This window comes from Necator americanus, chromosome X, assembly GCF_031761385.1.
Source record: "Necator americanus strain Aroian chromosome X, whole genome shotgun sequence".
Classification (NCBI taxonomy): Eukaryota; Metazoa; Nematoda; class Chromadorea; order Rhabditida; family Ancylostomatidae; genus Necator; species Necator americanus.
In genome coordinates this window covers 13823935-13836913 of record NC_087376.1, presented here as the reverse complement: position 1 = coordinate 13836913, position 12979 = coordinate 13823935, and the positions used below count along the sequence as shown (strand labels likewise).

The 12979-nt window shown below is 43.7% G+C and overlaps 8 protein-coding genes across 9 annotated transcripts; 5 read left to right on the top strand and 3 right to left on the bottom strand.

Moving 5' to 3' along the window:
* Positions 1-1744: 1744 nt before the first annotated feature.
* On the bottom strand, positions 1745-2116 carry RB195_022958 (uncharacterized protein; the record flags this gene model as incomplete). The annotated part of the gene is made up of 1 exon (XM_064210226.1): positions 1745-2116. The coding sequence occupies one exon, from the start codon at positions 2114-2116 to the stop codon at positions 1745-1747; it is 372 nt and encodes a 123-aa protein (XP_064066107.1).
* A 33-nt stretch (positions 2117-2149) lies between these two features.
* On the bottom strand, positions 2150-2677 carry RB195_022957 (uncharacterized protein; the record flags this gene model as incomplete). Its single annotated transcript, XM_064210225.1, has 1 exon — positions 2150-2677. The coding sequence occupies one exon, from the start codon at positions 2675-2677 to the stop codon at positions 2150-2152; it is 528 nt and encodes a 175-aa protein (XP_064066106.1).
* Positions 2678-3057: 380 nt separating this feature from the next.
* On the bottom strand, positions 3058-4149 carry RB195_022956 (uncharacterized protein; the record flags this gene model as incomplete). Its single annotated transcript, XM_064210224.1, has 1 exon — positions 3058-4149. The coding sequence occupies one exon, from the start codon at positions 4147-4149 to the stop codon at positions 3058-3060; it is 1092 nt and encodes a 363-aa protein (XP_064066105.1).
* A 1997-nt stretch (positions 4150-6146) lies between these two features.
* Positions 6147-6488, top strand: RB195_022955 (uncharacterized protein; the record flags this gene model as incomplete). Its single annotated transcript, XM_064210223.1, has 1 exon — positions 6147-6488. One exon carries the CDS (start codon positions 6147-6149, stop codon positions 6486-6488), a length of 342 nt encoding a protein of 113 aa, XP_064066104.1.
* A 26-nt stretch (positions 6489-6514) lies between these two features.
* Positions 6515-6730, top strand: RB195_022954 (uncharacterized protein; the record flags this gene model as incomplete). The annotated part of the gene is made up of 1 exon (XM_064210222.1): positions 6515-6730. One exon carries the CDS (start codon positions 6515-6517, stop codon positions 6728-6730), a length of 216 nt encoding a protein of 71 aa, XP_064066103.1.
* Positions 6731-6975: 245 nt separating this feature from the next.
* RB195_022953 (uncharacterized protein) lies at positions 6976-7224 on the top strand (the record flags this gene model as incomplete). The annotated part of the gene is made up of 1 exon (XM_064210221.1): positions 6976-7224. One exon carries the CDS (start codon positions 6976-6978, stop codon positions 7222-7224), a length of 249 nt encoding a protein of 82 aa, XP_064066102.1.
* Positions 7225-10565: 3341 nt separating this feature from the next.
* Positions 10566-12876, top strand: RB195_022951 (uncharacterized protein; the record flags this gene model as incomplete). Of its 2 annotated transcripts, XM_064210219.1 has the most annotated exons (5): positions 11645-11820; positions 11898-11986; positions 12077-12253; positions 12315-12401; positions 12488-12876. In XM_064210219.1, the coding sequence occupies 5 exons, from the start codon at positions 11645-11647 to the stop codon at positions 12874-12876; spliced, it is 918 nt and encodes a 305-aa protein (XP_064066099.1). The 2 variants fall into 2 exon arrangements, with proteins under 2 accessions (XP_064066100.1, XP_064066099.1); XM_064210218.1 differs by lacking the exons at positions 11645-11820; positions 11898-11986; positions 12315-12401; positions 12488-12876 and adding an exon at positions 10566-10635 and having other exon boundaries at positions 12071-12309.
* RB195_022952 (uncharacterized protein) lies at positions 11289-11492 on the top strand (the record flags this gene model as incomplete). Its single annotated transcript, XM_064210220.1, has 1 exon — positions 11289-11492. The coding sequence occupies one exon, from the start codon at positions 11289-11291 to the stop codon at positions 11490-11492; it is 204 nt and encodes a 67-aa protein (XP_064066101.1).
* Positions 12877-12979: the final 103 nt, after the last annotated feature.

The window sequence follows — 12979 nt, the reverse complement described above, 5'->3', positions numbered from 1 at the left end:
CAATGTATTATATATGATAAGCCGTTCGCACGTGTGTTTCCTCTTTTTGAAGAAAGAATGTTAACAGCATCATTAAAATATGCTTGGAAATAGACACGTGAATGAGTCAGAGAAACCTATTCTACCGCCTTGGGGCTCCCGCGCACCAATCCAAAAAATCCAATCCGGGAACCCGTCTCTCCCCACTCTGTAGCTTTCTGTCAGCGGCGCACCCTTTTAACACCGTGGGACCCGTCTCACCCAATTTTACCGCGTTGAGGCTCCAGCGCACCAAACCGACGCCATAGTATTCGTCTCCCTCTCCCTTTCGAATTTGTTAACTGAGACACACACATACACAGACGCACACACGTGACAGAATAAGCCCGTTATCACACAGAATGAGAGTTTGCAAATTTGGAATTATACATTCACATGAAAGTTTATTTACCCTCACTAACACATGAGAGAGACTAACTTCCTTTATCAGAGCCAACATACATATCTAAATGGTGAAAAGATAGAGTTCTCCATATCAGGTGCATGGCGATGGTTCGGCAACTCACCGATGCAGATTTTTGCATCATTATGGAGTATTTTCGTGACACACACACACACACACACACACACACACACACACACACACACACACACACACACACACACACACACACACACACACACACACACACACACACACACACACACACACACACGAACTAAGCGCGTTATTGTTATAGCATGATTGTCATGGTATGTTGATAATGTGCCTGACTTTTTTGAATATTCGGTCGTTTGTTGAATGATAAATAACAGTTGAGTGTAAATAGTGAATATTGATTCGATTTGAATCCCCTCTCATACTCAATAATTTCTATTTTATTGGTGGAAATTTTTAAACAACTCTTTCTAGAGTAAGGCTATCAGGCTTAATTCAGAATGAACTGTATAAATTACAATCTTTTTCCTGCCTTAATAATTATGAGCGAAAAAAGAAATCTACAGCCGGAAATAGGGATAAGACAAGTGCAAAGTAGGCTCCAGGAATTTCTGAATAAAAAAAGGCGCTCGGAGAAAATTTTATGCAGTGTAATTCGGCAGAGTTGTAGAATCAAGTTTTTCTGTACTTATGTAAGGTTTGGAGTTTCCAACCTTTTTAGTTTCTTGAAAACTAGTTTAGAAAAATGCTAAATTTTTTAAAGATGTTTAAGGGACAAAAGAGTGTTTCTTTGTGTTAGAGGGCACCATAATAGTCCACTACGGCCTCAACTAACCTTACAAATACTTACTTACAGTAGGATTACTAATTCTTCGACACAAGACGAAAAGGACGCGGATTCGCGTCTTTTTCGTCTTCTGTCAAAGAATTAACAATTCTGCTGTAGATGGCCCTTCTTCACTGTGCGGGCCCCAGTATCTCTTCCACTCGTTTCGTTCCCTCGCCATTTTCATCCAAGATGTTCTCATGTTTCATGAGTGACATTGACGAGGTCCTTGATCCGTATCCAGTTGAGCTTTCAGATAGTCGATTTGTTCATAATGTGACCGGCCCATCTATGTTTGCTTTCGATATATATTCCGCTTGGTCGCAAAGACGGGAAATAGCTCTTAAGTCAGAGCTACGAAGACCGGCTAGGTGTTGTGTGCGCCGGTCGAACTTCAGAGGACATATTTCAAGGGCTCTGTGGGTAGCAAGTAGCTTCCTAGACGTGGCAGCGGTGTCTGCCCACGTCTCCGCTACGTAACCGAGCGCTGGGAGAACTATCTAGTCAAACAGATGGGCACGAAGATCTTGGTCCGTCAGTTGGTCCGTAGGTTCCCTGAGAGATGCGAATGCTGCCAATGCTGCTCTCATTCTTCTATTCAGTTCTTCTTTCAAGTCGCCTTCCATGTTCATAGAATGTCCGAGGTATACGTATGACGGAGTTTCCACGATTTGGGAGCCTTCAAGTTGTACTCCTCCGTCCTCGCAGTGCGCGTTCTTCATGAACTGTGTCTTCCTGTTTATTCGTAGTCCTATTCTCTTCCCTGCTTCGTTCAATTCGTTGAGCATCGTTTCTGCTTCATTGGTACTTTTCGAGAAGAGAACGACGTCCACAAAACGAAGATTGGAGAGGAATCTTCCATCAACGTACATGCCCCTTTCTTCTCAAGAAAGTGATTTGATTATCTAATGCAATGCAGCCGTGAACAGCTTCGGCGATATAGTATCGCCTTGTCGTGCTCCCTTTCCAATGGGTATGGTGAGGGGGCGGAGGAAAAACTGTATCTTGGTGGTGCATCGGTTGTAGCAGTTTGCTAATGACCTCAAATACGAGGCGTACACACTGCAATCGACAAGCGCTGGCAGTATTACATTCGTTTCTACGCTGTCGAAAGCTTTCTTATAGTTGACGAAGGTTAGAACAAAGGGCTGGCGGTATTCCTGGCAAACCTCTATGACGCTCGACACGGTCTGGATGTGGCTCAAGCAGCTGAACCCTTGGAGGAATCCAGCTTGTTCTTGAGGTTGGGCTTCATCCAGCGTCCTATGTATGCGCGTGAGGATGATCTTAGTGAACATCTTGTGAAACACGCTCAGCAAGTATATCGGACGGTGGTAACGAAGGTCCTCTCGGTCACCTTTCTTATGGATAAGAACGATTCGCGAGGTCTTCCACTGGTCTGGAATCCTTTCTTTCTGAAGGTAAGATGTCATGTGTCCGCTAAGATTACATGAAGAGAATGGCCATCAGGGCGAAGAAAGTGTAAAGTAAGGTCCCGGAGCTGTGCCAGGTTTCATGCTTTTGATAGCGGCTCGTACTTCTCGAAGGAGAATCCGTGGAATTAAAAGGAACCTCTTCGTAATGATTTCAATCCTACGACAAGAAGACGTGGGAGTCCCGTCTCCGCTCAGCAAGGCTGTTAGCGGAATATTATACTCGCGGAGATCCCGACAGCACTTGTTCAGACTCGTTCTTCTTTGTGCTCCTTCCAGTATTTTCTTCTGCGTGTATTTCGAAAGATTCTCTTGCAACGCTCTTCTGCAACTAGTGTTTGCTACTAACCGCTCAATGTGCGATGCATTCGGATCAAGCCTCAAAGCCCTTCTTCTTTCCAACAAGTCATTGGTGGTCTTCGACATTCGATCCAAGTTTGTCGTGAGCGACTTCGAGGCACGCTCAGCACAGGCTCGTAATCCTCTAAGCAGCATCTCATAGTCCACGTTTGGGTACCTTTCGATGTGCTGATCACCTTGGGACAAGGAGTTCTCGAGTACGCAATCGTCATAGACGACTTCTTTTTTCCTTCGTTGCCGATAGTAAATGTTTTCTTCCAGCGTGTGGTTAAGTCGTATTTCGCACGAAGGATACGGTGATCAGAACCACTACAAAACGATGGTACTACCGAGACATCACGTAGACACCACCTCGGGTTTGTGAGTATGTGATCGACCTCCGCACGAGTCGCACCATTGGGCGATTCCCATGTCCACCGACGATTATTCTTCTCCATGGAAAGGGAATTCTCATGAAAGAGGCGAGCGGCGGGCAACAGCTCGACGAGACGATTGCCATTTTCATTCCAGTCCCCTAGTCCAAATCTTTCAACCCTGTATTCTTCTTCTGTGGCCTTTCCTAGTTTTGCGTTGAAGTCTCCGACAACGAATTTGTAGAAGGACTTCTCGTTGCGGATTACTTCCTCCAGTTCCTCATAAAACGCGTCCAATTCGGGTTCATCAGCTGCTGATGTTGGTGAGTAGCAGTTGATGATACTGATGGGTTTTTGGCGCAGAGGGTGGAGGCGAAGAATGGCCAGACGGGGTGACAGGATCTCGTGAGAATCGACAAGCTGGACGACAAATGGGTGCACAACAAAACCAACACTGTCTACATTTCGCGACGAAACCTTCTCTCCACGAATGACGAGTGTACCGTCATTCATCTTTTGTACGTCGCTCCTTCTGCACTTGGTCTCCTGCAGAGCAATCACGTGAAATTTGATACGCTCTGCAGCTCCGAGAAGGGCATGCAGGTCAGCGTCTGTTGACACTGTTCTCGCATTGTAAATACACAGTCTGTGACAGTCTCCATGGTGAGTCATGCGTGTGTCGCCTTGGTCTAGAATCAAAGACGTCCTGAGCAGCTTGAGATCTGATCGCATCTCACCGGTCGCCATGACGTCCAACATCCGAGACGGCAGGGTCCAATGTGCAGCCTGTGAGCCTAGCTTTCACCACAGGTCGCCGCCCAAAATATATAGATCAGTGGGCTACTTTGCGATATACGGTGGCGAATCTTATTTAGTTTAACCCAGTATCTAAAGGGAGTACTGAATAACGTTGCTAAGTTGTAACCGACTGTCAACTGCCGAAGTCCAATACAAGTATCCAGTACAAGTAACCAACACAAGTGGTGTTTCATGGCAGATTCGACGAACTAAGCTACAACCATTGAGGAACTGATCACCAGGGAAATGCAACCAGATTAAGGTTAGCACTCAGACAAATTGCAGTATGAATTTGCATGTTAACGCTTCCGCTTCCTTTAATTATAACTTCTACTCATCTATAAAATCCCTAAGCAACTTCACTAACATTGTAAGCAATAAATTGATCGGTGCAATTAACATCAATCATCGTCTGCTCCTCGTTGTTAACAACTACTATCTATGATTGGCACATAAGATCCGCATACCTACATTCTCAATGGCAACTTCTCTCAAAATCCGCAAATGGGTCGTGGCTCGGCAATTTAATGTGCTAGCCGACGTCCCAAAAAATTGTGCTAGCCTGGGTGAATCGGAAATCTCCGCCGAGGGAGGAGGTTTCGCTGAAAAATGTGCGAAATAGACTCAGCGCTAGTGTGTATTCGAACTGTACAAACTTCTCTCCAAAAGATCATTCACGCGTTTGCAGCATAGAAATCGACAGAACAGAAATGCCACCAAGAGGTGAAGAAGAAAACAGAACTCATCGAGAAATTCAACACACTTCTTTCCGAAACGGAAACATTTCTCGCGTGTCTTGAGGTGCGAAAACACGTCTTGACGTCAAAAATAAGAACTCAAATGGAAGTACGCGTATACCCGGACCCTGGAGTGCAAAATCAGGAAACACCAGTGGGTCGCGTATAATTATCCAGGCTTCTTATCCCAGAATTTAGCGGCAAAAACTGGCAATGAGACAATCTCTGAAAAATTTTTAACGCCACAATGCACTCGCCCCCGCTCTTAAATCTACAGAAGTTCAACTACTTACTGAGAGCCCTAAAAGGAGAGGCACGACAGTCTGAAGAACGCTTCCAAGCGACTACATCAAATTACCTTCTGGTGCTGGAACACTTGCGGGAAAAGTACGGCAGTACGTCCGCAATCATAACCAGTCTACATAAAAGACTAGAGACTCAGTTTGCACAATGCACTGACTTCCAAGACTAGTGCAATCTTTTCGACAAGATCTCATCTCGCATCAAGCAGCTCGAAAGCAAAGGAGTTAGTCTTGATAGCCCATGTTATTGTCCAAGAAGAAAGTGTCTTTACTTGCAGAACATGTCCGGAATCTGAAGAAACAGCTGGAAACCCTTGAAATAGTTATCCGGCAAGAGCGAGAGATTGAACACAACATGCCGGTGAAAACTGAGCGGAAAAACTACCCATAGAGACTAAACCAAACCCTTGGCAAGATAGGAGACGAACACCATATTGTTTCTATTGTGAATCAAAGTAACACTGGTCGATATCTTGCACAAAACTTAAACTTCCCAAGGAAAGGGTTGATTTTTTCAAAAAGATGCAGCGATGAAACTTCTCATATACATTGCATGTTTTTCCTGCAAACTTTTTCTAAGCTAAACGGTCAACTTCGTATCAGCAAAAGTTAGCGACGAAGACGCTACAACAATAGAATAATGAAGTGAAATCCAGCTATATAATTTATGTACATAGCTAAGCTATCAACAACATGCAAGTTTCAATATGCTTTTGATACAATGAACACCCACGACGAATCCTATGAAGAGCCACTTAGGAGGCGCAAGGAGGAGGAGCAACAACTAAAGAGCAGCTCCGATTTAAACGAACCTGCGTTCGCTTCGCCTCAACACTCCCAACGGAACACGAAGTGCGAACAAAAATCAAACAGTTCGTTCAGTTAGTCCTCAACATCATGACATCCATTAATCTATCAAATGACGGTGCAAAGCTATCTGGACAACGTATCAACTCTTTTCGCGAAGAGGAAAGCTCTGAACTTTACGACCAGGAACGGTGTCTCACTTAAGCCAGCATTCGTTAATGAATCTACCAAGAAGGAGCTCGAATTTTTGGATGGGCTCCAAAGAAGCATCGAAATGGAGATGCGTGAGGCGATAAAACAGATCGAAAATGAAGACCACCAGAAAATCCATGTGGAAACTTCAAAGGCCTTCACTGAGTTTCAGTCTTCAAAGACCTTCACTGAGCCTTCAGACTTATGGAAGAACTTCGGAACACCACCAGATAGGAATTCACATGTTTTGGAGAGAAACTAACAGCGCTCAAAACTCTCCCGAAAGACATGGAGACCAGACATCGAAACGTGATGTCGACAGCTCACAAATGCGGTCAAACTTCAATACTTCAATGTTTATTCCAGAGCAGTGAGAAACCACGAGCAAGTAAATCCCCTGAAAGTGAAGTCGAAGAGGACTTATTGGACCTAGATGGTGAAGAGGTGCAAAGTCAACCGGAAATGCCAGTCCAGCAAGGAGACGAACCCTCAGCTAAAGGATAAAGAGATGTGGACAACCGCTGCAAGAAAAAATAAGGATGAAATGCAAAGACAAGGGTCGAGATCGCCTAACCGCGAAGTTCAGAGACGAAAGAAATGGATGAGAGACCAGATGGCAGAAGTCCTTCACTAAGATAAGAAATCATCACAAATGCCAAACCGAATCTTCTCGCGCCATAGCGGTCCCAACACTACAGTGATAGCTGTCCGACATACAGGACGGTAGGAGAACGCCAGCGAATAGTAAGATGTACGCGCTGTCTCGACACATTCCACCGAGCTTCGGAATGCTGCAAAGCGGTAAGACGTTGTGGGTACTGTCGCAAGGAGGAGCATCATTCGGTCATATGCCCACTACCAGAGTTGAGGGATACACTGCAAAAGGAATTCTCGAATCTGCGAAAAGAACTGAAGGAGATCGAGGACGTCTTCAACTCCCCAATGTAACATGCTGCGGATCGAGACGGATGTTCCAGCTCTTGTTCAAATTCACATGAGCCCTCTACTGTTTGCCGGTGGAAGCATCACGAACCTGATAATACTTAATTTGCTCAGTTATTGCTTTTCGTGCCTTAAACAATGTCTGTCTGTCAATGATTCATCATGTAACTTGAGTTAACGCTGTCTGGCGGCCGAATTTGTAGTTCTTAGCCTTGCAGCTGCAAAAAATGGTTCATTTGGACAAAGATGTTTACAGGCCAATCGAGTGCTCCTTTGTGTTAGCATGTGCAGGACATTATAATAGTCTACTTCGGCCTCAGTGTACCGTATAAATAGCCACAGAAGGTTCATTGTGCTATTTTTCCTGTTCTTAACTTCTGAATGTTGTTTATCATTGTTACTCTTACATGGGTTTAACCCAGTATCTCAAGGAAGTGCTGAATAAAGTTGCTGGGCTGTATCCCTCGTGACACATCGAACGAGACTGTCAACTGCCAAAGTCCAGCACAAGTATCCAATACAAGTAATCAACACATGGAACACCTACACAGATCAAAACTTCCAGCTAAACGTTTTCTTTGATGCCATCAGAAAATGTCCAGGATTTTCCAACCCCGCTACCGTAACCTCGCAATGAGCAAATTGCGAAGTTTCAGACTTTCGACTGCGCGTCAAATTCTGAATGACTTCCAACAAAGTGCAGTAACTCACCTCGTAGTTTACAAAAGTCAATTCGCGTTGAAACATTCTATATCAGAACATTTGCGCTATCGGAAGTCACTTTAACTTTTTCTCGGTGGTTCTCTTTCTCAAAAATTAGTTGAGAACAACCTGAACATTTTGCTAAGATGCTCAACTTTTTTCAAATAATAGTTTTGAAAAAGAAAAACGAAGTGTTTTAAAAAAGATAATGTGAACGTTTTACAGCGCAGACTTTCCTCTGCGAAACGCGTTCCTTCTTTTCTTTCTTCGCTTTTTCCGCGGTCCATTATTAATGTTTGCTTCAAGCTAAGAAAATCCGAACAGTCCAGAAGTCATTCCTAATCAGGGCCTATATTAATCGCTAAAATTACCTCTGAATCATGCATTATTCATTCATAAGTGCGGTAAATAGTTCTGTCAATGCAGTTTCAGAAAAATCGTCAGTAAAATGTTCTTCACAATATTTTTTTTCGACTTTGCAAAAATCAAGACTCAGGCAGGGATCGAACTATTCATCGCCTGTAATCACTGTCAATGAGTAAAATTGTGTATAGGAAGTAGAAAATGAGAAAAGCTTTTAGAATGCAGCCTCCCTCGGTACTAGTTGTTTTTCCACTTTGCGAAAGTAGGAAAATTTCGGCAGAGATCGCACTGTTCTTTTTCATTGTCGATAAGTAAAATTATGTGTAAGTACTAAGATATAGTGTGGAAACTGTCTTGAAACGTGTTCTCGTTCGTGCTACACCTCACTGCACGCTTCGAGCGCAGTTGCTGTCGCAGTTTTTCATTTATTCGTGTCATGTTCGAATAAAGTCGCAAATCGCAGTTGTTCATTTATTCGTGCCATGTCATGTCGTGTTCGAATATTCGTATCATTTTGGTATGACTATGACGCACTTTTGGATTTCAAGGTATGATTTCACTAACTTGAATGTTGAATGTTTTGTTGGCTGTATAGCTGTGCTAATCTCGACCAAGTAAACTTCTGTGCAGCTAAAGTGAAAAGGAAAACTTCTTGAAAAGAGAACTTGACAGGAAAATGAGAGATGGTAAAATGATTCTTGATTATTAACAGCAATCATGTTACAAACTCGCTAAAATTTCCTACTGAATTCAGCAGAGAATAAAGGGGAAACGTTATTTCATCATTTATTTATCAGTACGCTCTACTTTGATATTAAGATCAAGTAACGTTCTTGAGATTGCTGCCCTGGTTGGAGAGGATGAGTTGGTTGGCTCGCCTTCAGTGACAACCAGTCCTAAGAGTCGCTTCCGAAATGGACACGCCTCCTTTCGACTTCGTATGCTTCAGGAGCAACACGGAAGTGGATTCGAGCCAGTTAGTCGTTTAGTAGTAATGCAAACACTAATAAGTTTCTCAATTAGATTTCTGCCACATGCAAAGGGTAAATTACAAGGCTTATTAGAATTAGAGCTTATTTTGGAAAAGTAACAAACCCATATTATATTGTAGCAGATCATTTCTAATAACTCAGCAGAAGTCTCCAGTTTTTTTTTTCTTTGTGGTTTTGCTCTTCTTCTGCAATTCTCTATACGCACTAGTATAGTGGCTCAACGTTTGGCTAACATCCAATATAAAGAATCTAATAGTGCTTGCTATTTGCTAGCATTAGGTGGTGAGTAAAAAACTGAGGAAGCATATATGAAAGTCTGCGATATTCTGTCCTAAAATCAAAAAGCTGTTATTAAACATAACTCTTTACCACTCATGCAAGATCTTGGTGCCCTATTGGTGGAGAAACTATCAGTATTATATTTTCGGAATTATTATTTTGGGATATACAAATCAAATCAACACAAGTCGACAAATCTGTACATACATTCTTTCGACATACCACCAGAGTGGAGATGTTATTACGAATATTAGAGGCTACTGGAGAAAACGTGTTTCTCATTTCATTTTCCAAATCGTTCTAAACTAAAGTGATGCGAACACTATAATAGTATTCTAATACAGTAGAATAATAGAAATTAGATTATTACAGAGCTGAATATTAGGGAAATAGCTTAGAATATAGCAATACTTCCGTTTCGCCTCTACCCTTAGACGGAAGGAGTAAAATACAGATTAGGAAGCAGAGAATAAATAAGAATGTCAAGTGCTATTCACTCCCGAGGCTCTTCAGTAAGGAAGAGTGAACGGAATGTGGACTTGATATAGAGCCTGTTATTAATAGCCAGCTAAGGCGCCAAAATATGTCGCATACCCTACATTGCTCGGAGATAGTCACCGCGTACGAAATCACCAACTCTTACAGTGTTTTAAAGAGGCTGAAAGAGCTTTCCTCTCTACAGACTTCTAGTGCTAATCCACATAATTTGGATAATTTCTGTGAAACTATCATTATATCGGTAATCGGTGTGCTCAAGTATTTGGAACCTTATCGGGCCTAGGAAGAAGGTACGCAACATCCAACAAATCAGTGAAATCGATTGTTTTTGTCGATTATGATAATAATATTTTATTCAATTATCGTATATTATAATTATGATAGACACTTGTTGACGAAATCCTATGTCAACAAGCCAAACCAACAACAAAAAACAACAAAAAAAGCCAAAATTACTGGAGCCGCTGCATTTGTTAAGTATACCATTAATCTTATGCGACAGATGCCTTATTATTATCCAATCACCCACAAATTATCAGTCAGTCCATCCTGCAACGCGGTTTATGGTAGAGACATTGGTGAAGAATATGCAGTCGATGAATATCACACCACTGATCTCCTTCATTAGAGCCGGTTAGTACGTACGTAACCCGTCCCCGGGTAGCGGATAGGGGGCTAATTGCGGACCAAAAGCGACCTTGTGCTTGCCCAGAGACGCGGGTGGATTTGAAGGGTGGACTCTGAGTCAGGACTGACTCATAACATCATTCTGACCCAAACGTCCGTCTGCCCAAAAACCACTATTTAAGTGACTGGGAGATGCAAAAGAGGTGGTTTCGAGTGGCCAACAACAAATAAGTTCCACATGTCCACTCCGGGAGAACGCAACGTCCTCCCAAAAACTCATGGAACTAGAGGCTTGCAACCTGGCCAAATGTTTTGAAATTTTACGCATGTCACAGTAATAGAAAAGAATATCCTGATTCCGAAGAAAAGCCTGGTACGGTAGCAACAGGAAAGACGAGGTTGCAGAAGTCATATAGGCTACCGAAACGGAATAGGACAAGGATGACGACCTGTACTTACGACAGCCGCACGCTTGCATTGAGTGCGATGATGCAAGAAGCTTAAGTATGACCTCAACGGAATGACCGAGACGAGGAGACGCTACCCACGCGAAAGTAGAGTAATGGTGGACTTGGCTTCCTCGTCAACACGAGTGTGGCAATGAACATCGACTCTTTCAAACAACTTACTACCCGAATCGGACATCTACGGATGAGAAGATGTGGTCAAATCTCAGATTGAGCAACTTCATCGCCTACGCTCCGACATCAATCTACGAAGAAGAAGAAGTCGAAGCTTTCTATATGGACCTGGAGAAGTTCTACAGAGAAGATCATGCCTTCTACAAAGTCATATTTCCCGATTTCAACGCCAAAACTGGCCCAAGTAGAACGCCTGTGGAACTTCACATTGGGACCCAATGAAGGCCTGCAATGGAATGAACAGTGAGGGAGAGAGATCTCCCTCACTAGAGGGATCACATCCGGTTAGTCGCGAGGCTACATGGTACATCCCCAGGTCGCTAAAGGGGCTAATCGCGGACAAAATGCGACCTCGTGCCTAGTTAGGAACGCGGATGGATTTAGGGGATGGACTCCCTATTTCTGCTGAGCCAGGACTGACTCATGACATCCTTGTATGCATGTCGTTCCGGCCAAAAACCTGCAATCAAGTGACTGGAAGATGCAAGGGAGGCGGTTTGGAGTCGGCTCCAACAAATGAGCTCCATTTGTCCACTCTGGGAGGACAAACGTTCTCCCCCGCACCCGTGGGACTAGAGGTTTCCAACCTACCATGGGTTTAAAAATTTACGCATTTCACATTAATAGAAAAGAGTCTTCTGATTCCGAAGAAAAGCGCCAGGAAGGACAGGTTGCCGGAGTCATCTATGCTACCAAAATGGAAAAGGACTACGATGGTGATCTGTACTTATAACGCACGTACCCTTGCATCGGAAGCGGTCATCGAAGATCTCATGATAGAAGTCAGGAAGTAAGTTAAGTTAAAGTACGACGTCCTCGGACTGATCGAGAGGAGGCGACGCCACCCACTGAACGCCGTTATGACACTGGAGAAGAACTGTTCTTATTAATATGCGACAGTAGAGGAGTTGGTGGAGTTGGCGTCGTCGTCAGGGCGAGTATGGCCAAGAACATGGACGAACAACTTACGACCAGAATCGGACGTCTGCGGATGAGAAGATGTGATGCAACCCTAGCTTTGACTATCTTCGTCGCTTAGTCTAGTTCCAACATCAAGCTACGAAGAAGAGGAAGTCGAAGCTTTCTACGGACCTGGAGAAGTTTCACGGAGAAGATCATATCTTGTACAAGGTCATAATTGGTGATTTCAACGCCAAAATTGACCCAAGAAGAACGCCTAAGGAACTTCACATCGAGACTCACGGCCTAGAATGGAGTGAACAAAAAGAAGGCTCTCGAGTTCATCATTACGATTGAGACCATCCATGGGAATCCGCAATTCCAGAAGCCCTCCTCTCAACGCTGGGTGTGGGAGTCACACGGTGGAGGGTACCGTAATGGATCTGACCACGTCATCGTCAGTAAAAGGTTTTGCCTGACGGATGTCGTTGTTGTGCCAAAGTTCCATACGGGATCGGACTATCCTTTTTTCAAGAAAAATGTTTTTTCACACAGAGAGGAGATAACGCAGCGAATCATCGACTGGGAGCTTCTCAATTCGTTTGTCGGCTTCCGGGAAGATACCGTCATGGACAACATCGACGAGGAATGTGAACGGCTTGTAGAACATGTTCACGACTGTACGAAGAAAGCAAAGAATTTTTGAACCATAAAAGATTGTCTGTCTCCGAAAACTCTGGAGGTGATACGTTAGCGTGGAGCTGCGCGAGCTGCAGACAACCAAGAACTCACGTTCGAGCTCACAGCCC